Source organism: Ovis aries, chromosome 22, assembly GCF_016772045.2.
Source record: "Ovis aries strain OAR_USU_Benz2616 breed Rambouillet chromosome 22, ARS-UI_Ramb_v3.0, whole genome shotgun sequence".
Classification (NCBI taxonomy): domain Eukaryota; kingdom Metazoa; phylum Chordata; class Mammalia; order Artiodactyla; family Bovidae; genus Ovis; species Ovis aries.
Window position 1 is genome coordinate 16,246,630 of NC_056075.1, and position 27,138 is coordinate 16,273,767.

The 27,138-nt window shown below is 40.8% G+C and overlaps 2 protein-coding genes across 2 annotated transcripts in view; one reads left to right on the forward strand and one right to left on the reverse strand.

The window, feature by feature from the left end:
• Window positions 1-27,030, forward strand: LOC114110338 (cytochrome P450 2C42-like). The gene is made up of 4 exons (XM_060404610.1): window positions 1-57; window positions 8,473-8,577; window positions 25,982-26,123; window positions 26,849-27,030. The coding sequence occupies exons 1-4, from the start codon at window positions 1-3 to the stop codon at window positions 27,028-27,030; spliced, it is 486 nt and encodes a 161-aa protein (XP_060260593.1).
• The window catches only part of CYP2C19 (cytochrome P450 2C19), a 252,248-nt gene that overhangs the window by 137,434 nt on the left and 87,676 nt on the right, over window positions 1-27,138 (reverse strand). The window lies entirely within an intron of this gene.

Below are 27,138 nucleotides of genomic sequence, written 5' to 3' on the forward strand. Positions count from 1 at the left end.
ATGTCTGTAAACCCTTCAGACAATGAAGGGGAGAGTCCTTTGGGGCCACACTTAGAGGTGAGGTTCTTCACAAGGTTTCTTCATTCTCAGGACCTGCAATGGGACCCAGAGCTTTCCAAAAATTGGTTCTAACTAAAGTGGGAACTCTTGCCTGGAGAATTCCATGGACAGAGGAGCCTGGCAGGCTACAGTTCATGGGGTCACAAGAGTCGGACACAACTAAGTGACTAAACCACCACCACCACAAAGTGGGGACTTGAATTTGGGTTGTGTGGAAAAGAGAGGCTTTCTTTTTTTGATTTTAACACCAGCTGTTTCAGACCCAAGGGAAATTTCAGGTTAGGAGGAAAGGAGGACAGCCTTCCCTCAAGGGGAAGATCTAGGGAAGGAATGTGGGGTCTTCCTTTCTCAGAGGAAGCAGCACCCTTGGACAAGGATCAGGAAGCACATGCTCCAAGAGAATCACCAGCTACCTAAGATTCCATGCCTGGAAGCTAGACTTTAATCACAGGTGGGTAGATCTTTGTGTAAAGTCTGTAATCTCCTCTCCACAGATGAAGAGATTTTGTCCAACCTCCCAAGATCTCAACCAAAGAACACAAGATTTTAGTTCCAGGGAACAGAATCTGCCTTTGTAAAGAAATGATCCTTTGCAGTATTTCTTTGAGGTTTTAAAAGTCACTTTCTGTAGGTTTTAAGGAAAATCCCACGTCTTGCTCCAAGCCACAATCTCTCTTGACAGGTAATACCTCCAGGCACTCCCTTTTTTTAAGTTGATAAAGTTCAGTTATTTAATTTCCTTTTTCCTCAACATGTTGATATACTCTTTCAAAGAAGCCTTCTTTAGTCTGGAAAATTTTATGATGCCATGTCAGGTGGGTTTTTATTTCTTTTCCTCAGCCACGTTGGTGTAAGATGGATTGTTCACTTTGAATTGAATGGTTAAATGAGCACTTGACTTGCAACCTACCTCCAAAGTCCTCTGGGCTTCCCAGGTGGCTCAGGTGGTAAAGAATCTGTCTGCAATGCACAAGACCTGGGTTCAAACCCTAGGTCAGGAAGATCCCCTGGAGAGGGCTATGGCAACCCACTCCAGTATTCTTGCCTGGAATATTCCATGGACAGAGGAACCTGGCGGTCTACAGTTCATGGGGTCACAGAGCTAGACACTACTGAGTCAATAATGCTTCTGCCACATCATTAACTTTTACTCTGTCCTTTGATTTCAAGTTACCTACTGTACCCACTCCCACATGCAGCAGAGAAGCTGCCTGGAATGTGATCTTGAGCCAGCTTCCTGCAGAGGTGTGACTGGACTCTCAACACAGACTCTGAGGCTTTTTTCAGTTTGTAATAGTTTCAGTACATAGGGTTGGGCTAGTCTTGATGCCTTACTTGTATTTAAAATGTTTTATCATTTTAAGTATAAACAGTAAAAGGACAGATTCTGATTCTCTTGGATTCTATTGGAGGGTTTCTTTGAAGAAGGAGGGAAGTGCAGACCTTCTGTCTGGGATGTGCCTGTTTATGATATAACTGAGCAGGACCCTCTGGAGCCTTCCCTTGTATCCTCTGCTTTAGCTCCTCTCTGAATTACCTAGATACTAGTATTTGATGCACATTTCCTGAGTCGTTTTGCAGATGTGAATCCCCTTTACCAACAAGTGGGGGAACAGATTGATGACCATAAGCACATACATAGCCCCAGGCCTGCTGGAGCCTAAGGACTGATAATATTAATCCCTGTGACACCACTCTGCTACCTCATCATCAGCCAGTCAGAGAACTCTGCACAAGGCTGATCACATACCCTGCAGATGGCATCCTGTCCCCTGCCCCACCACACCTGCCCTTTAAAAAAAGGCTTTGCCAATACCCTTTAGGGAGCTCAAGGCTTTTTAGGATATGAACCGCCTCAAGTTGCAATAAATCTTTCTTTGCTCCAAATTCCAGCCTTTCTATTCGTTTGGCCTCACTGTGCATTGGGCACACAAACTTGCATTAACAATGGTGTGGGATGAATCAATAAGGAAGGAAATGAGTGAGGCAGGGACAAAGCCATCATTGGCTAATGCTGAGGTTGCACAGTGAACTCTGAACTCTGCAGAAGGTTCCCCTAAGTACAGCTTAAAACCCTGCTGGAAAAGTATACACTCATGAGAGGTTTGGGGGGGGGGGGCGGGGTGGGTAATGTAAACCAGACTCACACCACCTCCAGTATAGGTGCTCTATTCATGGGAAGCTGAGAGCCTCACGTCCAAATGTGAAAACTGAAAATTAAAGAGACTGTGCTTCTCCCTAAACTTCTTAACTTGCCCTTCTGTGGGGTTTAGAACAGGTCAGGCCAGTGGGTGCCACTAGCCTGGGAGACAGGCAGTTCTGTCTTTCTAGCTGTCACTTCAACCCATGGTCCCCAGACATCATATAGATCTTATGTGTACTGTCTTTTTCCAAAGCGGGTGTACTTTTACATTTTTCTTAGAATCTTACAGTACTGGGTTTCCCAGAACTTTGCCAATTATCACTGTTTTTGAAATTTAGCGTTTTTCATGAAGTGTGAATCCCTGATGAATAATTATGCCATATCACTTTTTTCATCTACTCCTTGCACTTTCATTTTTCTTTCTTTGTGAATTATCATTAGAAGATATACACTTTAAAAAAATTTATTTGGCTGTGTCGGACCTTGTTGAGGTTCTTTAATGGACCAGAACCTGGTGGTCCACAGTCAACCTATAAGAAAGTAAAGGAGAGAGAAAGAGGCTGATATTCCTTGGTTTACATGGAAAGCCAATAAAGCCCCTGGCACAGGGCTTGCTCTGTTCATGGAGGCCTCAGGTGCCCTCCTATGGAGTGAAGGTGCAGAGCACCTTCTCGAGAAGGTCTTAGAAGCCCAGGCAGGAAAGTGAACTCAGAGAGCCTCTGTGCTCCAAAGAAATAGCCTGAGAGAGAGAGAGAGAGAAAGAAAGACACGGGGATATGGTGATAAGTACCCTCTTCCTTCTTGTGAACCATAAGGTAAAAGTGATTATTTACAACTCTCTCTCTCTCTCTTTAATATGGATCGCCTATGTTTTGTAAGTCTGGAATTTTAATCTTTATCTTTGTTGAGAATAACTACAGTATATATGCCCACACCATGGTGATTAAAACACCTTTGCTCCATCAGAGCTTTGGTCCCCATCTCTGTCTCTCTCTCTCTCTCTCTCTCTCTCTCTCTCTCTCTCTCTCTCTCTCTCTCTCTCTCAGGCTGATCCCCTGGAATGCAGAGGCTCTCTGAGTTCACTTTCCTGCCCGGGCTTCTAAGACCCTCTCAAGAAGGGACTCTGCGCCTTCACCCCATTGAGAGGGCGCCTGAGGCCTCCATGAACAGAGCAAGCCCTGTGTCAGGGGCTTTATTGGCTTTCTGCATAAACCAAGGAATATCAGCCTCTTTCTCTCTCCTTTACTTTCTTATCGGTCAACTCTGGACCACTGGGTTCTGGTCCATTAAAAGACCTCAACAGGGTCTTAATTGTAGCATGTGAGTGTGACATCTTTAGTTGGGGCATGCAGAATCTAGTTCCCTGACCAGGGATCAAACCTGGGCCCCCTGCATTGGGAGCATGGAGTCTTGGCCACTGGATCACGAGGGAAGTCCCATGGTATGCACATTTTAAAAATTACTTTGTAATTTTATTGCTGAAGCTTGATTAATTTAAAAAAATTTGTTTATTGAACTATCTTAATTTGGGGTGGGGATGAAGGTGCAGAGGCAGAGTATGAGACAACCTGGAGAGGGGACTTAGCATGAAGTAGGATGAAGAAAGCACTCCCACTGAGGGACACCACAAGATGGAGTATCATAGCCAAGAGAGGTAAGAAGGGCACTCACATGGAGCAGGTGGGGGGAGCTACCTTGTTTGAAAAGTCATAGCCCATTCACGTTGATGAGAAGAGGCTGACAAATACTAACCTAACCAAGTAATCAAAGTAAATAGCGTCTGTAATGAACAGATTGAAACTGTCACCTCACAGGATGCAGTAAACAGAAAAAACATTTTGTAACATTCCTGTCAAAGAGACACAACCTGAATTTGATCATGAGTAAACATCAGACAAACTCAAACTGAGGGACGTTTTACAAATACCCAGACTATACTCTTCAAGAGTGGCAGGGTCCTGGAAATCAAGGAAAGACTGAGGAACTCTTCCAGACTGAATGTGACTAAGGAGACAGGACAACTAGTTGCAGGATGTGATTCTAAGGAACTGGAAATAAGGAATATCTTTGGGATGTACTGGTTAAAGACAGAGATAAGAATTAGATGGTCCAAATGCATCAATATTAATTTCCTGTTTGTATTTAAGTTGGTATCATGGTCATGCAGGAAAATCACCTAGTTTTAAGACAATGCATACTAAGTATTCAGATCTTTAGAACACTGGGTCAGCATTTTACTCTCAACCTATTCAAAATACATACTACCAAATTTCCTATACACTTGCACAATATAATTATGTACATATCTGTATGTTTATATAGAGAGAGCCAACTATGGGTTCATTTCCAAATATACAAGCCTTTCACAAAAGATTTGATACTGCTAGTGGACATCTGAAAAAGTGCTCCACATTGTTAAACAATCGTCACAGAATTGCAAATTGAAACTTCAATGAAGTATTATTATATACCCATCAGAATGATTAAAATTAAAAAAGATTATACTGTGTTGACAAGAAAGTGAAGGAACTGGCACTCTCAAAGTAAACCATAAATTGGTTCAATCATTTTGCCAATTATTTGGCAGTGTTTATTAATGGCAATCCACTCAAGTATTCTTGCCTATGGAAAATCCCATGGGCAGAGGATCATGGTGGGTCCATAGCATCACAAAGAATTGGAGATGACTGAGCAACTGAGCACACACACACATATACTTAAAGTGAACACATGCCTGTCCAACAATTCCACTTGTCAGTATGTACTGAACAGAAATACAGTACATTGGAAAAGCCAAAAAGCCATACTTAAAAATTGTTGGTGGGAGAGTAATTTGATACAACCACTATGGAAAACAGAATGGAGTTCCTTAAAAACCTGAAAATAGAACTTCCCTATGATCCAGCAATCCCACTTCTGAGCATATTGCCCAGAGAATATCATAATTTAAAAAGATACATGTGCTCCAATGTTCATAACAGCACTATTTACAATAGTCAGGACACAGAAGCAACCTAAAAGTCCATCAATAGAGGAATGGAAAACGCAGATGTGGTGCATATACAATGAAATATGCAGTTCAGTTCAGTTCATTAGTCGCTCAGTTGTGTCTGACTCTCTGCGACCCCATGATTCGCAGCATGCCAGGCCTCCCTGTCCATCACAAACTCCTGGAGTTCACTCAGACTCATGTCCATTGAGTCAGTGATGCCATCCGGCCATCTCATCCCCTGTTGTCCCCTTCTCCTCCTGCCCCCAATCCCTCCCAGGATCAGAGTCTTTTCCAATGAGTCAACTCTTCACATGAGGTACTCAGCCATAAAAAGGGACAGAGTTGGATCATTAGTACAGTTGTGGATGGACCTAGAGTATGTCATACAGAGTGAGGTAAGTCAGAAAGAAGAAAACAAATATCATACATTAACACATATATGTGGAATCTAGAAAAATGCTATAGATTATCCTATTTGCAAAGCAGAAATAGAGGCACAGATGTAGAGAACGAATATATGAATACCAAGGGGGATAGGGTATAGGGGTTAGGAGGACTGGGAAATTGGGATGGACACATATACACTATTGATACTATGTAAAAATTAGATAATTGGACTTCTCTGGTGGTCCAGTGGTTGAGAATCTGCCTGCCAAGGTAGAGGACATGGGTCAGTCCCTACTCCAGGAAGACCCCACATGCTGAGAAGCAACTAAGCCTGTGTGCCACAACTACGGAAGCCCACATGCCTTAAAGCCCATGCACCACATTGAGAAGCCTTGAGCACCACAACTGAAGAGTAGTCCCCACTCACTGCAACTAGAAAAAGCCCTTGCACAGCAATGAAGATCCAGCATAGCCAAAATAAAAATAAATAAATCTAAAAAAAAAAAAAATGATAGCACAGAGCCTCCTGTATAGCACAGGGAACTCTAGTTAATGCTCTGTGGTGACCTAAATGGGAAGGAAATGCAAAAGGAAGTGGATGCATGTATAACTAGGGCTGATTCATTTTGCTGTATGGTAGAGACTAACACAACATTGTAAAGCAACTATACTCCAATAAAAATGGATTTAAAACAGAAAGTAGTATAGAAAGAGATGTTAAAATTCAGTTCAGTTCAGTCGCTCAGTCGTGTCCGACTCTTTGTGACCCCATGAATCGCAGCACGCCAGGCCTCCCTGTCCATCACCAACTCCCGGAGTTCACTCAAACTCACGTCCATCGAGTCAGTGATGCCATCAGCCATCTCATCCTCTGTCATCCCCTTCTCCTCCTGCCCCCAATCCTTCCCAGCATCAGAGTCTTCTCCAATGAGTCAACTCTTCGCATGAGGTGGCCAAAGTACTGCAATTTCAGCCTCAGCATCATTCCCTCCAAAGAAATCCCGGGTCTGATCTCCTTCAGAATGGACTGGTTAGATCTCCTTGCAGTCCAAGGGACTTTCAAGAGTCTTCTCCAACACCACAGTTCAAAAGCATCAGTTCTTCAGTGCTCAGTTTTCTTCACAGTTCAACTGTCACATCTATACATGACCACAGGAAAAACCATAGCCTTGACTAGACGGACCTTTGATGTTAAACTTATTAGATCTTGAAAAAAAAAAGAATTTTCATAATGACACCATTCAAAGTAATACCAATCTAGAAGCATCTAATATCCATAACAATACAATGCAAAAAATAAACTGCAGTTATTCAAAGCACAAATCACAAAGCAAAATCTTACTACTGTTATTTGTAACAACATGAAATAAACTCAGGCTTCCCTGGAAGCTCAGATGGCAAAGAATTTGCCTGAACTCACAAATGAATTATCAAATGAAAAAAGATGGATACAAAAAAAAATTATGATTCCACTTATTTAAGGATTGCAAACAGGAAAACTAACCTATGGCATGAAACAATGCATTTCAGGTCAGGGTAAGTAGTGAGTAGAGAGGATATAAAGGCACTTCTGGGTCCTGTTTAATTTTTTTTCTTGACCTGTATGCTGGCTGCACGGTATATGTTCATATGATAATTCACCAAGCTGTACATTTAAGACATAGGCAACATTCTCTAGGTATAGTATGCTTCAGTGAAAATGTTTATTTAAAAAGAAGCTTTCAACTTACAATTCTGCCCAAGCTTTGACTGGGGAGGACTTCACGTTGATGTCCTCCTGGACACCCTTGGTGGTTTAGTTGCTAAGTCGTGCCCAGCTCTTGCAACTATGCACTGTAACCTGCTGGGTTCCTCTGTCCATGGAATTATCCAGGCAAAAATACTGGAGTGGGTTGCCATTTCCTTCCCAGGGGATCTTCCTGACCTAGGAATCAAACCCAGGTTTCCTGCATTGCAGGCAGGTTCTTTACTGACTGAACTACAAGGGAAGGAAGTTCCTGGACACCCATAGGCAACCTCTTTGATGGGAGAAATTCTTGAACTGGGTGTTGGGAAATCTAGACCCTAAGATAGGGTCTTGTACTGATATGTTGGTGCCAATCCACCTCACTAAGTCAGAAATTCCTAAAAATGAAGGAAGAATGAGACTAGTGGTATTCTGAGACCATCCTGCCTCTAAAATATCTATGATTCTTTCATTCTACAGAAAGATAAATGATCAACAGAAGCCTTCCCATATGGTGGGAGGAGCCGGGCAGAGTAATAAAATAATAACTGTAAAGAGAGCAACTCAGCCTTTTTTTTTTTTTCATCCAAAATAAAGTACTTTGGCTCTTTCAGAGTGTACACTGTGATTCAGGTAGCAAATCACAGCTCTTTGTCCTGGGTAAAAGTTTCATTGCCACCTGGGCTTATTCAAGTCCCAAAGGTTGCAAAACCAACGTTTCTGATTCTTATTTTAATCAACTGATGCTGTAATTATTAACTCAGTGATTATTTTAAACATCACTGATTATGGCAAATCACAGAATACCAAATTATGGTACACAGTACATGTTGGTGACCTTGCTTAAACTGAATGCTTGCTTTGTTGTGTCCAGTTGCTAAGTTGTGTCCGACTCTTTGCAACCCCATGAACTGCAGTCTTCCCTGTCCTTCATTATCTCCAGGAGTTTACTCAAACTCATGTCATTGAGCCAATGATAGCATCCAACCATCTCATCCTCTGTCGCCCCTTTCTCCTCCTGCCTTCAATCTTTCCCAGAATCAGGGTTTACTGAGAGGGAAGCATACAGGCCTCAGAGGAATTCAGCCTCAGCTCTACTGGCTGCAGACACCATGTCCTTGGCCCAAGTATTAAATTTCTAAGACCCAGTTTCTTCATCTTTAGAATAGGAATGATTTTAAATTAGGCAAAGATAATCAAGAGAACCTGAAAGGATATGATGGGTATGAAAATTTTCTAATTGTCATTATTCCTGCAAATATGCGAGGGGTAAGACATTTTGTAGCTAGAATCTCGACAGTTCTTAATTTTTCCTTATGAATTCATGAAGCATCCATATTTTTAGAAATCAAAGAGGACACTAATAGATGGAGAAATATACCATGTTCATGGATTGGAAGAATCAACATACTGAAAATGAGTATACTACCGAAAGCAATCTATAGATTCAATGCAATCCCAATCAAGCTACCAGCGGTATTTTTCACAGAACTAGAACAAATAATTTCAAGATTTGTATGGAAATACAAAAAACCTCGAATAGCCAAAGCAATCTTGAGAAAGAATGGAACTGGAGGAATCAACATGCCTGATTTCAGGCTCTACTACAAAGCCACAGTCATCAAGACAGTATGGTACTGGCACAAAGACAGATATATAGATCAATGGAACAAAATAGAAAGCCCAGAGATAAATCCACACACGTATGACACCTTATCTTCCACAAAGGAGGCAAGACTATACAATGGGGTAAAGACAATCTATTTAACAAGTGGTGCTGGGAAAACTGGTCAACCACTTGTAAAAGAATGAAATTAGTTCACTTTCTAACACCACACACAAAAATAAACTCAAAATGGATTAAAGATCTAAATGTAAGACCAGAAACTATAAAACTCTTAGGGGAGAACATAGGCAAAACACTCTCCGACATACATCACAGCAGGATCCTCTATGATCCACCTCCCACAATACTGAAAATAAAAGCAAAAATAAACAAATGGGATCTAATTAAAATTAAAAGCTTCTGCACAACAAAGGAAACTATAAGCAAGGTGAAAAGACAGCCTTCGGAATGGGAGAAAATAATAGCAAATGAAGCAACTGGGAAACAACTAATCTCAAAAATATACAAGCAACTTATGCAGCTCAACTCCAGAAAAATAAACGACCCAATCAAAAAATGGGCCAAAGACCTAAATAGACATTTCTCCAAAGAAGACATACGGATGGCTAACAACCACATGAAAAGATGCTCAACATCACTCATTATCAGAGAAATGCAAATCAAAACTACAATGAGGTACCAGTTCACACCAGTCAGAATGGCTGCGATCCAAAAATCTGCAAGCAATAAATGCTGGAGAGGGTGTGGAGAAAAGGGAACCCTCCTACACTGTTGGTGGGAATGCAAACTAGTACAGCCACTATGGAGAACAGTGTGGAGATTCCTTAAAAAATTGCAAATAGAACTACCGTATGACCCAGCAATCCCGCTGCTGGGCATACACACCGAGGAAACCAGAATTGAAAGAGACACATGTACCCCAATGTTCATCGCAGCACTGTTTATAATAGCCAGGACATGGAAACAACCTAGATGTCCATCAGCAGATGAATGGATAAGAAAGCTGTGGTACATATACACAATGGAGTATTACTCAGCCGTTAAAAAGAATTCATTTGAATCAGTTCTGATGAGATGGACGAAACTGGAGCCGATTATACAGAGTGAAGTAAGCCAGAAAGAAAAACACCAATACAGTATACTAACACATATATATGGACTTTAGAAAGATGGCAATGACGACCCTGTATGCAAGACAGGAAAAAAGACACAGATGTATATAACGGACTTTTGGACTCAGAGGGAGAGGGTGGGATGATTTGGGAGAATGGCATTCTAACATGCATACTATCATGTAAGAATGGAATCGCCAGTCTATGTCTGACGCAGGGTACAGCATGCTTGGGACTGGTGCATGGGGATGACCCACAGAGATGTAATGGGGAGGGAGGTGGGAGGGGGGTTCATGTTCGGGAACGCCTGTAAGAATTAAAGATTTTAAAATTTAAAAAAAAAAAAGCTAAAAAAATAAAAAATAAAAAGGAAGGGACACTTGTATACATGTAAAAAAAAATTAAAATCTTCTGCACAACAAAGAAACTATAAGCAAGGTGAAAAGACAGCCTCTGAAGGGGAGATAATAATAGCAAATGAAGCAACTGACAAACAACTAATCTCAAAAATATACAAGCAACTCCTGCAGCTCAATTCCAGAAAAATCAACGACCCAATCAAAAAATAGGCCAAAGAACCAAATAGACATTTCTCCAAAGACATACGGATGGCTAACAAACACATGAAAAGATGCTAAACATCACTCATTATCAGAGAAATGCAAATCAAAACTACAATGAGGTACCATTTCACACCAGTCAGAATGGCTGCGATCCAAAAATCTGCAAGCAATAAATGCTGGAGAGGGTGTGGAGAAAAGGGAACCCTTCTACACTGTTGGTGGGAATGCAAACTAGTACAGCCACTATAGAAAACAGTGTGGAGATTCCTTTAAAAATTGCAAATAGAACTGCCATATGACCCAGCAATCCCACTTCTGGGCATACTCACCGAGGAAACCAGAATTGAAAGGGACACATGTACCCCAATGTTCATTGCAGCACTGTTTATAATGGCCAAGACATGGAAACAACCTAGATGTCCATCAGCAGATGAATGGATAAGAAAGCTGTGGTACATATACACAATGGAGTATTACTCAGCCATTAAAAAGAATACATTTGAATCAGTTCTAATAAGATGGATGAAACCGGAGCCGTTTATACAGAGTGAAGTAAGCCAGAAAGAAAAACACCAATGCAGTATACTAAAACACATATATGGAATTTAGAAAGATGGTAATGATAACCCTGTATGCAAGATAGCAAAAGAGACAAAGATGTATAGAATGGACTTTTGGACTCTGAGGGAGAGGGAGAGTGTGGGATGATTTGGGAGAATGGCACTGACACATGTATACTATCATGTAAGAAACGAATCTCCAGTCTATGTTCCATACAGGATGCTTGGGGCTGTTGCACAGGGATGATCCAGAGAGATGATATGGAGGTGGGAGGTGGGAGGGGGTTCAGGAATGGGAACTCATGTACACCTGTGGTGGATTCATGTCAATGTATGGCAAAACCAATACAGTATTGTAAAGTAAAATAAAATAAAATAAAATAAGAGAAGAAAAGATTTTAGAAGTAACCACATTAGCCAACTTAGAAAAAAATTCAATATGATAATTTCCTTACAGAACATGCCTCATTCAAGCATGGTCATTATTGATCTAGTAATGTATATCAGTTCAGTTCAGTCACTCAGTTGTGTCTGACTCTTTGTGACCTGATGAATCGCAGCACGCCAGGCCTCCCTGTCCATCACCAACTCCCAGAGTCTACCCAAACCCATGTTCATCGAGTCGGTGATGCCATCCAGCCATCTCATCCTCTGTCATCCCCTTCTCCTCCTGCCCCGAATCCCTCCCAGCATTAGGGTCTTTTCCAATGAGTCAACTCTTTGCATCAGGTGGCCAAAGTATTGGAGTTTCAGCTTCAACATCAATCCTTCCAATGAACACCCAGGACTGATCTCCTTTAAGATGGACTGGTTGGATCTCCTTGCAGTCCAAGGGACTCTCAAGAGTCTTCTCCAACAACACAGTTCAAAAGCATCAATTCTTCGCCGCTCAGCTTTCTTCACGGTCCAACTCTCAGATTTATACATGACCACTGGAAAAACGATAGCCTGACTAGATGGACCTTAGTTGGCAAAGTAATGTCTCTGCTTTTTAATATACTATCTAGGTTGGTCATACCTTTCCTTCGAAGGAGTAAGCATCTTTCAATTTCATGGCTGCAATCATCATCTGCTATGATTTTGGAACCCCCCAAAAATAAAGTCTGACACTGTTTCTACTGTTTCCCATCTATTTCCAATCAAGTGATGGGACCAGATGCCATGATCTTAGTTTTCTGAATCTTGAGCTTTAAGCCAACTTTTTCGATCTCCTCTTTCACTCTGATCAAGAGGCTTTTTAGTTCCTCTTCACTTTCTGCCATAAGGGTGGTGTCATCTGCATATCTGAGGTTATGATATTTCTCCAGCAATCTTGATTCCAGCTTGTGCTTCTTCCAGTACAGCATTTCTCATGATGGGGCACCCTGGTGGCTCAGACGGTAATGCGTCTCCCTACAATGCAGGAGACCTGGGTTCGATTTCTGGGTCAGGAAGATCCCCTGGAGAAGGAAATGGCAATCCACTCCAGCGTTCTTGCCTGGAAAATCCCACTGACAGAGGAGCCTGATAGGCTACAGTCCATGGGGTCACAAAGAGTCAGACACGACTGAGCGACTTCACTCACTCTGCATATAAGTTAAATAAGCAGGGTGACAATATACAGCCTTGATGTACTCCTTTTCCTATTTGGAACTGGTCTGTTGTTCCATGTCTAGTTCTAACTGTTGCTTCCTGACCTCCATACAGGTTTCTCAAGAGACAGGTCAGATGTATGTCAGTCAGTTCAGTCACACAGTCGTGTCCGACTCTTTGAGACCTGATGAATCGCAGCACGCCAGGCCTCCCTGTCCATCACCATCTCCCGGAGGTCACTCAGACTCATGTCCATTGAGTCTGTGATGCCATCCAGCCATCTCATCCTGGGTCGTCCCCATCTCCTCCTGCCCCCAATCCCTCCCAGCATCAGAGTCTTTTCCAATGAGTCAACTCTTTGCATGAGGTGGCCAAAGTACTGGAGCTTCAGCTTTAGCATCATTCTTTCCAAAGAAATCCCAGGGCTGATCTCCTTCAGAATGGACTGGTTGGATCTCCTTGCAGTCCAAGGGACTCTCAAGAGTCTTCTCCAACACCACAGTTCAAAAGCATCAATCCTTTGGCGCTCAGCCTTCTTCACAGTCTAACTCTCACATCCATACATGACCACAGGAAAAACCATAGCCTTGACTAGATGGACCTTAGATGGCAAAGTAATGTCTCTGCTTTTTAATATGCTGTCTAGGTTGGTCATAACTTTTCTTCCAAGGAGTAAGCATCTTTTAATTTCATGGCTGCAGTCACCATCTGCAGTGATTTTGGAGCCCCCCAAAATAAAGTCTGACACTGTTTTTACTGTTTCCCCATCTATTTCCCATGAAGTGAAGGGACCAGATGCCATGATCTTCATTTTCTGAATGTTGAGCTTTAAGCCAACATTTTCGCTCTCCTCTTTCACTTTCATCAAGAGGCTTTTTAGCTCCTCTTCACTTTCTGCCCTAAGGGTGGTGTCATCTGCATATCTGAGGTTATTGATATTTCTCCCGGCAATCTTGATTCCAACTTGTGTTTCTTCCAGTCCAGCGTTTGTCATGATGTTCTCTGCATAGAAGTTAAATAAGCAGGGTGACAATATACAGCCTTGACATACAACTTTCCTATTTGGAACCAGTCTGTTGTTCTACGTCCAGTTCTTACTGTTGCTTCCTGACCTGCATACAGATTTCTCAAGAGATATATATAATTCCCTGCTAATTAGAATCTCATGATCATTGAATGGCATCTCTTGTTCAGATCTTAATGCTGGGCTTTGGGTCAGTTTAATGATGTCCCTGTCTCCCATCCTTCACTGAATCCACACCCATTGTTCTGTTTAGAATCTCCTTTCCTTGCTGTGCATACATCATTCCATTATTTCTGAATATGATTGGGAAAAAAAGCAACAGAGGCAACTGTACCTGGAGGTGACTGGGAGGAAGTCCTCCCTCCTAAATTCTCTGAAATGGGCTCTTTCTCAGGTCCTTGAGCTAGTTTCTTCTTTAGTAATGGAAGGGGACAAACTTTATCTGATTTTCATTCCTTGAATTTCTATAACCCTGTTATCCTTGGATTTCCATTTAATGGGAAATCTTTTGTTTTGTGAACACTGCAGGACTTTAAGAGAAGTCACTACTTGTTTGGTCATTCATATGTGAGTTATATTTGCACGTTTGTTTTGGTGACTGTAATGTTAGTACAGTGCATTTAATTATTTAAAAGGCTTTCTTCCATTTCCAGGACAATGTATTCTAGCATTTGATAAATCTTTATAGGATAAATTTTTACATACAAGATTTAAAATAAACTCATCTCTATCAAAGTCTAATTTCCTAACTGATCATCAGTCTGAAAAGCCAGAATATCAGGCAGTTTTTTGGATCAAATAGGTTACATCAGTAATTCTCACTCCTGGCTGTATGCTGTAACTACCTCTGGGGTTTTCTTTTTTTAAAAAATTACCGCTACCTGAGACATAGCCAAGATGTGTCTAGGGTGAGGCATTGGGAGAAAGAAAAGCAAACCAAACAGCTGTTTATTTTTACCTTTATCAGTGGGCCAAAGTCCACTCAGAAGAGAGATTAAAGTGCTTCTAGCTGATTGATCAAGCTGACTGTAAGCAGCTCAAGAAGAAACAGTTAGAACTGGACATGGAACAGCAGACTGGCTTCAAATCGGGAAAGGAGTACATCGAGGTTGTATATTGTCACCCTGCTTATTTAACTTATTTGCAGAGTACATTATGAGAAATGCTGGACTGGAAGAAGCACAAGCTGGAATCAAGATTGCTGGGAGAAATATCAATAACCTCAGATATGCAGTTGACACCAGCTTTATGGCAGAAAGTGAAGAAGAACTAAAAAGCCTCTTGATGAAAGTGAAAGAGGAGAGTGAAAAAGCTGGTGTAAAACTCAACCTTCAGATAACGAAGATCATGGCATCTGGTCCCATCACTTCATGGCAAATAGATGGGGAAACAGTGGAAAGATGACAGACTTTATTTTTTTGGCCTCCCAAATCACTGTAGATGGTGACTGCAGCCATGAAATTAAATGACGCTTGCTCTTTTATGACCAACCTAGACAGCATGTTAAGAAGCAGAGGCATTACTTTACCAGCAAAGTCCATCTAGTCAAAGCTATGGTTTTTCCAGTAGTCCAGTATGGATGTGAGAGTTGGACTATAAAGAAAACTGAGCACTGAAGAATTGATGCTTTTAAACTGTGGTGTTGGAGAAGACTCTTGAAAGTCTCCTGGACAGCAAGGAGATCCAACCAGTCCATCCTAAAGGAAACCAGTCCTGAGCATTCATTGGAAGTACTAATTCTGAAGCTGAAACTCCAATACTTTGGCCACCTGATGCAAAGAAGTGACTCATTTGATAAGACTCTGTTGCTGTGAAAGATTGAAGGAGGGAGAAGAAGGGGATGACAGAGGATGAGATGGTTGGATGGCATCACAGACCCAATGGATATGAGTTTGAGTAAACTCCAGGAGTTGGTGATGGACAGGGAGGATGAGGTGTTGCAGTCCATGGGGTCGCAAAGAGCCGAACACGACTGAGCAACTGAACTGAACTTAGGCGATTAGTCAGTTTGCAAATGAAAGAGCGCTAAGTCATTTTAGTCGTATTAGGCTCTTAGCAACCTGATGGACTGGAGACTGCCAGGGTCCTCTGTCCACGGGATTCTCCAGGCAAGAATACTGGAGTGGGTTGCCATGCCCTCCTCTAGGGGATCTTCCCAACCGAGGGACGGAACCTGGGTCTCTTATGTTTCCTGCATTGGCAGGCATGTTCTTTACCACTGAGCCACCTGGGAAGCCCAAATGAAAGAGTAAGAAGTAGATTAGCAGGAAGTGTTATAAAAGCTTGGACTGCTAGCTCAAGCTGACTTTATAGGTGAAGGCGTCAATGGATCTGGCTCTGGTCCTGGTGCTCTGTCTCTCTTGTCCGCTTCTCCTCTCACTCTGGAAACAGAGCTCTGGGAAAGGGAAGCCTCTCCCAATTCTTGGAAATATCCTACAGTTAGATGTTAAGGACATCAGCAAATCATTAAGCAATATAAGTGTGTTTTAGGTTCCTCCTTGGCTTGCAAAGAATAAGGAAATTAACCCCTACGTTTAAATAAAATATCTTCCTGGAAGCAAAGTATTAAAATAGAACATATTACAGCAAACACTCCCTGTGGATTTTTTAAAATTTTATTTTATTTTTAATTGGAGGATAATTACTTTAGAAAATTGTAATGGATTTTGCCATACATCAGCATGAATCAGCCATAGTCATACATATATACCCTCCCTCCTGAAACTCCCTTCCACTTCCCTTCCTATCCCACTCCTCTAGGTTGTCACAAAGCACCTGCTTTAGGTTCCCTGCATCATACATCAAATTTCTGATTCTGATCTTTCCATTGCTTTTTTTCTTCCTTTGGTCTGTCATTGTCAGAACTAGAACAGAGTAATACATTTGTCATGAACAAAAATCTTTACATCATTATAAAGTGAAATCAAAAATAATAAAGTGGATATATGTTTGTATATAACTGATTTACTTTGCTGTACAGCAGAAAATTACACAGCATTATAAAGCAACTATACTTCAATAAAAATTAATTTTTAAAAAAGTGGTGAGGTGGCAAAATTCAGGACTGTTGCTGCTTGAAAGAAGGCAAATCCTACATCATTTCATGGCCACTTGCTATGATTTTTGGTTGAAGATAAATGATAATGAAACTGTTTCATTTTAGATTTCATTCAAAAAATTGACAAGTTGCTAAAACAAGAGCCAATCTGGAGTGAGAGGTGCCTTCCCCTCCTGGAGGTTCTCTCCCAGCAAGCTGGAAGCGGAGGCTCAGGTGGCCTGTCTCTCTGAGGGCTTCCCAGCCAATGCACCAGAAATGTGGAATCTGGAGTTGCAAAACACACCTAGGAGGACACTCAAGACAGTGGAGTATAGTTTATTACGCCAGCGGATCCAAGGGGAATCAGTTCCCAACAAGGACTCTGATGTTTCTGAGAGGCCCAGTTTTATACCCCCCACTACGTGACTGCTTACGTGTTAGCAACCTCTTTGTTGTATATGATTGAGTTTTACAACAAGTAGGTGCTAGGAGAACAAACAAGTATGGTTAACGGGGGGCGGGGGGCGATGATTATACATCAAGGGGGAATGTCTCCATGGTTAATCTAACCAGGGCAGCCTGACCTCAACTACAATCCCTGTTTGTCATCTGCAGGGAGGGAAGTCTCCAGGAGACCTGGTTTCCACTAGCAACAGTTTCTTCACTCTCAGGCAGGGTTCAGGCCCAGTTCACATCTAGTCTTTAAGATGGATGACAGGCTTCAAGATGGAGTCTCTCCTGCTTTCCTCACACTGACCCCAACATTAGCTTCACCTCTGCTGATTCTACATATGATTCTTTCAGCTGTTCATTAAACAAAAAATATTTTGATGTCCCTAACTATTCTCCTTCGTTGTATATCAGTGGTTAATTACAGGCTTTGCAGAGAGATGATATTCAGCCTCATAATTTTAGTTATTAAATGGTATTTTAAAATTACCTCTTTAAGTATTTTCACCATTTTTTCTTCAAATTAACAGGCATCTTGGGTGAAAAGGGTAGGAGAAAGGGCAACAGCAATAAATTGAATAATAATAGAACAACCCCTTATTTAATTACCTATGCTGAATTCTATGTTTGGTTAAGATAAAAATGAAGTGTTGATTTTATGTTTGTTGAATATATGTTGTTAGGGGAATTTATAGATAAGACATTATTTAAAGTTTCTAAAACTACTTTTATCTGTTATCTCAAACACCAAATGTTTCATCTGTATATTTCAATGTCTTAAATTGTTTCTGATTTTTTAGCTTCATCCTGAGATCCCACTTTCCTCCTGTGCTATGCTCCCTGCAATGTGATCTGCTCCATTATTTTCCAGAATTGTTTTGATTATAAAGATCAGACTTTTCTAAATCTAATGGAAAAATGGAATGAAAACCTCAGGATTCTGAGCTTTCCGTGGGTTCAGGTGAGGCCAAGTTCCTTTCTTCTTGAGGAATTTTTTTTCTGCTCTTTTCTCCATGAGATCCAGATCTCCCTCTGTACACCAAGCTGTGAGGTGAAAGTGTGAAGAGCACAGTCCTGCCCAGAGCTTAGCATCATGGAGTGTTCATCTGGGGCTGATGGTTGAGCCCTTTAATGATAGACAAGAAAATGCATGCCCAGAATACAGAACTGCAGTTCAGTCCTATTGACACTGTTCAGTGGTTTTCCCCACCAATTTCCAGAAACTGCTTTTGTAACTTCTCCAAAGGGATGCCCACAGCAGTAGAAAGACTTCCAAATTCTTCTGGAAAGACTCCCATTACTCACAAGTCTTGTCAATCAATCCCAACTATTGACTAAAAAATATAGTCACAGCCTGAATGTAGAGAGTTGTTTTATCTGGTGGGAATGGTTAGGACTCCGAGTGCAGGTGACCACATCTCAGTAGCTCTGAGGAAACTGCTCCAAGGAGGCAGGAGGAGAGTCAGGCCATATACAAGTTTGCAACAAAAGGAGCAAGCAGTTTGAACATCAAAGATCGGATATCAAGTTAAGGAATTTAACTTGTGTATGAGAAGATGCAAACCTCTTGGCTCACTGAATTCATTCCTTTCATATGCACCTCAGCTCTATTGGGCCAGATCTGGTTTCCTTGTTCACTTGGAGGCGTGGCAGTCTCTTTAAGCTTCTTGCATTCCCCTAGCTCCTCAGCAGTCACTTTGAGGGCTGGCAGCATCTGTCCGGTCTCAGTTTAAGAGCTCTCATTCACATTTGGAGGTCAGAAATCGCTAATGGCTATGATATTTCTTGTCTATTTATATGGCAGGAGATATTTTAATTTCGCACCACTTAGTTGCTACTTAGGGCTTCCCCGGTGGCTCAATGGTAAAAAATCCTTCTGCAACGCAGGAGATGTGTGAGATGCGGGTTCGATACTCGAGTCAAGAAGAAGGGAATGGCAACCCGCTCTAGTATTCTTGCCTGGAGAATCCCATGGACGGAGGAGCCTGGCAGGCTACAGTCCATGGGGTGGCAAAGTGTCGGACATGACTGAAGTGACTTAGCACACACACACACACACACACACACACACACACACAATTGCACAATTGCTACTTAAGCACATGAGTTGGCAGAAATATCTACATTTAATGAGGAGAATATCTCCTTCAAGGGGGAGAGTACTGCCAGGGAACAACTAGGATAAGAGGGAGAGTTTGATGCTTCATTTGGCATCTTAACATACAAGGTAATTGCTTTGGGAATGACAAAATGATTGCTTTTTGTTTTGGTGTAAGAAACATAAATAAACATCACAGGTGTACCCTGTGCTGAGCTATGTTCTACCCTCTCAGAAGTCACTTAATTGCTCTGGTGCCCGGTTACTTTATCCATAAAGTATTGGTTGTGTTTCATGTGTTTTTAGGATACTTTCAGTCCTAAAATACTGATTTTATGTTTTAGTCTATGAGCCAGAAGTAGAAACATCAAAGACCAGCCCTGTGTTCTTTATCACATTGATCAAATCCTTTTGTCACCTACAAATGTGAATCATAGTATTTCGTGTCATCCCATATATCACGATAGTAAGGAAGAATTGAGGTAAAAAAAAATGAGAGAACAGATATAAAAATGCATTTATGCTATGAACATGATATATGAGTATAGGAAAAAATTATCATATTTGATCCATGGTCGTAATTTTCTCCCTCAGATACTTCTGTCAACACGTGCATGTGTATGTGTGTTAGTCGCTCAGTCATGCCCGACTCTATGTGACCACATGGACTGTAGTTCACCAGGCTTCTCTGTCCATGGGATTCTCCAGGAAAGAACACTGGAGTGGATTGCCATACACTCCTCCAGGGGATCTTCCCAACCCAGAGATCGAACCCAGGTCTCCTGCACTGCAAGCAGACTCCTTATCATGTGAGCCACAGAGATAGGAAAGAATTGTCATATTGATCCATGTCATAATTTTCTCCCTCAAATACATCTGTCAGCATAGAAAATTATATATTTGTGAAGTGAAAATTTCTCTCAATACAGAAACCGTATTATATTAATATTTATACCACAGTTGCTCACCAGGGCTTGGCATATTAAGTAAACCTTCACTAACTGTTTTTTTTTTTTTAATGTAACTTTATTTATTTTAATTAGAGGCTAATTACTTTACAATATTGTATTGGTTTTGCCATACATCAACATGAATCTGTCACGGGTGTATACGTGTTCCCCATCCTGAATGCCCCTCACACCTCCCTCTCAGTACCATCCCTCTGGGTCATCCCAGTGCACCAGCCCCAAGCATCCTGTATCCTGCATGGAACCTGGACTGGCGATTCATTTCATATATGATATTAAACATGTTTCAATAGCATTCTCCCAAATCAACCCACCACTCCCTCTCCCACAGAGTCCAAAAGACTGTTCTATACATCAGTGTCTCTTTTGCTATCTCGCATACAGGGTTATCATTACCATCTTTCTAAATTCCATACATATGCGTTAGTATACTGTAACAGAGAAGGCAATGGCACCCCACTCCAGTACTCTTGCCTGGAAAATCCCATGGACGGGGGAGCCTGGTGGGCTTCTGTCTATGGGGTCGCACAGAGTCGGACACGACTGAGCACTTTCACTTTCACTTTTTACTTTTATGCATTGGAGAAGGATGGCAACCCACTGCAGTGTTCTTGCATGGAGAATCCCAGGGATGGGGGAACCTGGTGGGCTGCCATCTATGAGGTCGCACAGAGTCGGACACGACTGAGGTGACTTAGCAGCAGCAGCAGCAGCAGCAACAGTATACTGTATTGGTGTTTTTCTTTCTGGCTTACTTCACTCTGTATAATAGGCTCTAGTTTCATCCACCTCATTAGAACTGATTCAAATATATTCTTTTAATGGCCGAGTAATACTCAGTTGTGTATATGTACCACAGTTTTCTTATCCATTCATCTGCTGATGGACAGCTAGGTTGCTTCCATGTCCTGGCTATTATAAACAGTGCTGCGATGAACATTGGGGTACATGTGTCTCTTTCAATTCTGGTTTCCTCAGTGTGTATGTCCAGCAGTGGGATTGCTGGGTCATAAGGCAATTCTATTTGCAATTTTTTAAGGAAGCTCCGCACTGTTCTCCATAGTGGCTGTACTACTTTGCATTCCCACCAACAGTGTAAGAAGGTTCCCTTTTCTCCACACCCTCTTGGCATTTATTGCTTATAGACTTTTGGATAGCAGCCATTCTGACTGGCATGAAATGGTATTTCATTGTGGTTTTGATTTGCATTTCTCTGATAATGAGTGATGTTAAGCATCTTTTCATGTGTTTGTTAGCCATCTGTATGTCTTCTTTGGAGAAATGTCTGTTTAGTTCTTTGGCCCATTTTTTGATTGGGTCATTTATTTTTCTGGAATTGAGCTGCAGGAGTTGCTTGCATATTTTTTAGATTAGTTGTTTGTCAGTTGCTTCATTTGCTATTATTTTTTCCCATTCTGAAGGCTGTCTTTTCACCTTGCTTATAGTTTCCTTTGTTATGCAGAAGCTTTTAATTTTAATTACGCCCCATTTGTTTATTTTTGCTTTTATTTCCAATATTCTGGATGGTGGGTCATAGAGGATACTGCTGCAATTTATGTCACAGAGTGTTTTACCCATGTTCTCCTCCAGGAGTTTTATAGTTTTTGGTCTTACATTTAGGTCTTTAATCCATTTTGAGTTTATTTTTGTGTATGGTGTTAGAAAGTGTTCTAGTTTCATTCTTTTACAAGTGGTTGACCAGTTTTTGCAGTACCACTTGTTAAAGACATTGTCTTTTCTCTATTGTATATTCTTGCCTCCTTTGTCAAAGATAAGGTGTCCATAGGTGTGTGGACTTATCTCTGGGCTTTTTATTTTGTTCCATTGATCTATATTTCTGTTTTTGTGCCAGTACCATACTTTCTTGATGACTGTAGCTTTGTAGTGGAGCCTGAAGTAGGGCAGGTTGATTCCTCCAGTTCCATTCTTCGTTCTCAAGATTGCTTTGGCTATTCGAGGTTTTTTGTATTTCCATACAAATCTTGAAATTATTTGTTCTAGCTCTGTGAAAAATACTGTTGGTAGCTTGATAGGGATTGCATTGAATCTATAGATTGCTTTGGTTAGCATACTCATTTTCACTATATTGATTCTTCCGATCCATGAACATGGTATATTTCTCCATCTGTTAGCGTCTTCTTTTTATTTCTTTCACCAGAGTTTTAGAGTTTCCTCTATATAGGTCTTTAGTTTCTTTAGGTAGATATATTCCTAAGTATTTTATTCTTTTCGTTGCAATGGTGAATGGAATTGTTTCCTTAATTTCTCTATTTTCTCATTATTAGTGTATAGGAATGCAAGGGATTTCTGTGTGTTGATTTTACATCCTGCAACTTTACTATATTCATTGATTAGCTCTAGTAATTTTCTGGTGGAGTCTTTAGGGGTTTCTATGTAGAGGATCATGTCATCTGCAAACAGTGAGAGTTTTACTTCTTCTTTTCCAATTTGGATTCCTTTTATTTATTTTTATGCTCTGATTGCTGTGGCCAAAACTTCCAAAACTATATTGAATAGTAGTGGTGAGAGTGGGCACCCTTCTCTAGTTCCTGACTTTAGGGGAAATGCTTTCAATTTTTTCACCATAGAATGGTGACATTTTAGATCAGTTTAGAAAGACTGCATATCATGATATGAATATGATATAGTCTCCCTGTTTTAAAGGGCTTTCTGTAATGTTTTTCAATAATTTGTTCCAGGCATTGGCTTGAATATTTTGGGGACAATTTTGCCAAGGTGGTTATTGTAGTTATAAAAATTTTAAATGCCTTTTCTATTTTTTTGTATGTAATATCAAAATGTAATTGATTTTATCATTTTGATGACCTTATATATTGCAAACTTGCTAAATTTATAATCCTTTCTGGAAATTTCTCTATAATTAATTGCAATTTCTATATACATTATCCTGCCTATCTGGGTTAATATTTTTGTCTCATCCTTTTTAAAATTTTCTGATCTGAAGGAGAGTTGAGGTTAACATCTCACTATTGGGAATGTTTTACGTATATTTTTGCCTGGTGGCCTACTGGTAAAATAATCCTCTTACCAGTATAGGAGATGCAGGAGACACCAGTTCAATCTCTGGGTCAGAAAGCCCCCCTGGAGAAGGAAAGCAAAACCCACTCCAGTATTCTTGCCTGGAGAATCCCATGGCCAGAGGAGCCTGGCAGGCTACAGTCCATGGGGACAAAAGGAGTCAGACATGACTGAGCAGAAACATGGACAATATGTATTTGGTAGACCATCCCAGGTCATTTTAGTTAGTGCAGAATTCAGATCAAATCACTGATAAGCCAGAATTATTTCACTATATTGCAATATGTGAAAACTTCTTCCACTAATAACCACTTACATATTTATATCCAGCTATCCATCAAAATCTCCTTACTTCAGTATGCATACCTCAATAACAGTGATTATTATACACAGAGGAATAATAGAATGGCTTATCACTGAAACAATGATATTATCTAATGCACCGGCTAGACTTAAAATATCCCAATTTTCTTAGAATAACCATTCTAGTGTTTTTCTTTTTTCTTCATAAATGAGGTGAGGCTCCATATTGTCACTTATTCCATTATTATTGGTTATGCAGTGCCATTCACATGATAAAGTGGTATTTTCCAGACTGCTCCAGAGCAGAAGTCCTTTTTTTCATTACACTTAATACACCAAAATCTATTGCATGGTACATTAGGGCTTCAAGAGTATCAGTTCAGTTCAGTCTCTCAGTCATGTCCGACTCTTTGTGACCCCATGAATCACAGCATGCCAGGCCTCCCTATCCATCACCAACTCCCAGAGTCTACCCAAACCCATGTCCATCGAGTTGGTGAGGCCATACAGCCATCTCACCCTCTGTCGTCCCCTTCTCCTCCTGCCCCCAATCCCTCCCAGCATCAGAGTCTTTTCCAATGAGTCAACTCTTCTCATGAGGTGACCAAAGTACTGGAGTTTAAGCTTTAGCATCATTCCTTCCAAAGAACACCCAGGACTGATCTCCTTTAGAATAGACTGGTTGGATTCCCTTACAGTCCGGGGGACTCTCAAGAGTCTTCTCCAACACCACAATTCAAAAGTATCAGTTCTTCAGTACTCAGCTTTCTTCACAGTCCAACACTCACATCCATACATGACAACTGGAAAAACCATAGCCTTGACTAGACAGACCTTTGTTGGCAAAGTAATGCCTCTGCTTTTCAATATGCTGTCTAGGTTGGTCATAACTTTTCTTCCAAGGAGTAAGTGTCTTTTAATCTCATGGCTGCAGTCACCATCTGCAGTGATTTTGGAGCCCAAAAATATAAAGTCTGACATTGTTTCCACTCTTTCCCCATCTATTTCCCATGAAGTGATGGGACCGGATGCCATGATCTTCATTTTCTGAATGTTGAGCTTTAAGCCTACTTTTTCACTCTCCTCTTTCACTTTCATCAAGAGGCTTTTTAGTTCCTGTTCACTTTCTGCCATAAGGGTAGTATCATCTGCCTACTGAAGTTATTTATATTTCTTCTGGCAATCTTGATTCTAACTGGTGCTTCTTCCAGCCCAGAGTTTCCATGAGGTACTCTGCATGGAAGTTAAATAAGCAGGGTGATTGAGAGTGTAGTGTTTCTTAATCATTTACCCAACAGTTTTAACTTTGATAGCAAAACTTGTTTAAATTGATGATGCTAATCTGAATTGGTATGAAATTATTGTTCTAGTTTTATCATTCTTCCTGTGTTTCAAATCTAGGATTAATCTGTGATGATGTCTACTGTATTTTTGTTTTCTTAAATAATTTTATTTATTTATTCATTTATTTTTGGATGTGCTGGATCTTTGCTGCTACACGCAGGCTTTTCTCTAGTTGTGGTGAGTGGGGGTTAATTTCACTGCAGTGCACGGGCTTCCCATTTTGCATGACTTCTCTTGTTGTAGAGCTAGTGCTCTAGGGCACAAAGGCTTCATTAGTTGTGGTGATTTGGCTTAGTAGTTGTGGTTCCCAAGTTCTAGAGCACAGGTTCAGTAGTTTGGTGCCTTGGCTTAGCTGTTCCACAGCATGTGGGATCTTCTTGGACCAGGGATTGAATTTGTGTCTCCTGCATTGGCGAGTGGATTCTTTACCACTGAGCTACCAGGGTAGCCCTACCATATATTTTTAAATAAATACAGACTGTCTGCATGGCAATGGTAAACATTAATATTTGTTATCAAACTTATTCTTATCACAGAAGATCATATATCCATTTATAAAAACACTATGAACAGGTAGCTCCAGATCTCTCTAGCTCAATAGGGACTTCCATTTTAAACTATAATCCAAATAGGAGATGAGTGAGAATTGAAATGATAAAATAAAGCACATGGTGGGAATAGACACTTGTATCCAAATGTGGTGATTAACAAATTGGATTCATAAGGTCTGACACCCTAGGACCCAGATACCGAGGTTTTCAGATGCTGTTGAAGTTCACTTTAGCAGCATCACTGCCACTAGTCTTAAACTTATCCTTGTTAATTACTTGTTCTGTCTGCCTCGAAATACCACTGCCCTTCTTTGGACTGAATATTCCTCATTACTGATCCTCAGAATGGACTAAGCAATTTGCAGCATTTCTTCTAGCTTCGTGGCTTCTCCATAGTTTTGTTTATCTTCATCTGTTCTTTCCAGGGCATAGATATATTAACATCACTCACTTCTGTGCCACATGATGACAAAGAATTCCCCAACCCTGAGGTATTTGATCCTGGCCACTTCCTCGATAAGAGTGACAACTTTAGAAAGAGCGACTATTTCATGGCTTTCTCTACAGGTAATTTTTTTTTTCTTTTCCCCTCAATCCTTTAGAGGACAAGATACTTTCTAAGGTTAGTTGGGAGTTACATAGTAATCCTATGGGGCTGGTAGAAATGCTTTCTCCATGATGAGGGGCAGCAATCCCAATGCCCACACACTTTCCCTCCCATGAGACATCATCATTTATGGGCTAGATTACTGGAGTTTTGGTGAGGTGACCCAGTTATTTCAAATTTAGAAATAAAACGTGAGCTGGAAACTGAAAATGTAAGAGAACCATATCTTAGCTAAAAAGAATCATGTGTTATAAAATCTCAAGGTGTGTTGGAGGTTGATGAAGAGTAGGTATACATAAAGCAGAGAACAGACACTGTGAAGGTTGGAAAGAAACATGGGGGACTACTAGATTAGGATCAGAAAATACAGCCAGTATATATATGTGACTTTCAAGAAAAATATAGATAGAAACTTGAAAATATGAAATTACAGTTATAATATGTGAATAATTTAAAGAAGTGTTTGGAATAGTCAGTAAATATTTGTTGAAAGAATAATATTTGCTATGGTAAGATGTCAAGTGGATAGCATATATGTCTACACTTTGTCCATCAGTCTCTCTAGTCATCCTGCTTTCCAACCATCCATTCAAACATTCATGAAATGGTTACTACATAATCTCTTTCTGACAGCCAGAAAGACAGAGTTCAAGAAATATGTACACTCTGTGTTTGCTATTTTTAGGAAAACATGTTTGTTTGGGAAAGGGCCTGGCCCACGTGGAGCTGTTTTTATTCCTGACCACAATTTTACAAAAATTTACCTTGAAACCTGTGGTTGATCCGAAGGACCTCGAAACCACCCCAGTTGTCAGTGGGTTAGCTTCTGTGCCACCTTTTTACCGGCTCTGTTTCATTCCTATGTGAGGAATGTTAGATCATCTGACTTCTTCAGTGATGTTGTCTTCAACTCCCTCTCATCTGCAGCATTGTTCACCTGCTTCCCCTCGTCTTTCTGGAGACTGCCTGCTCTGA

Bases quoted from the DNA above. Each gene is read 5' to 3' on its own strand.
- LOC114110338 (XM_060404610.1), top strand. From the start codon at position 1: ATGTCTGTAAACCCTTCAGACAATGAAGGGGAGAGTCCTTTGGGGCCA. The intron at 58-8,472 runs GTGAGGTTCTTC...CTTCATCTTTAG, and splicing joins CTTTGGGGCCACACTTAGAG to AATAGGAATGATTTTAAATT. The intron at 8,578-25,981 runs GTAAGACATTTT...TGTTCTTTCCAG, and splicing joins TTCCTGCAAATATGCGAGGG to GGCATAGATATATTAACATC.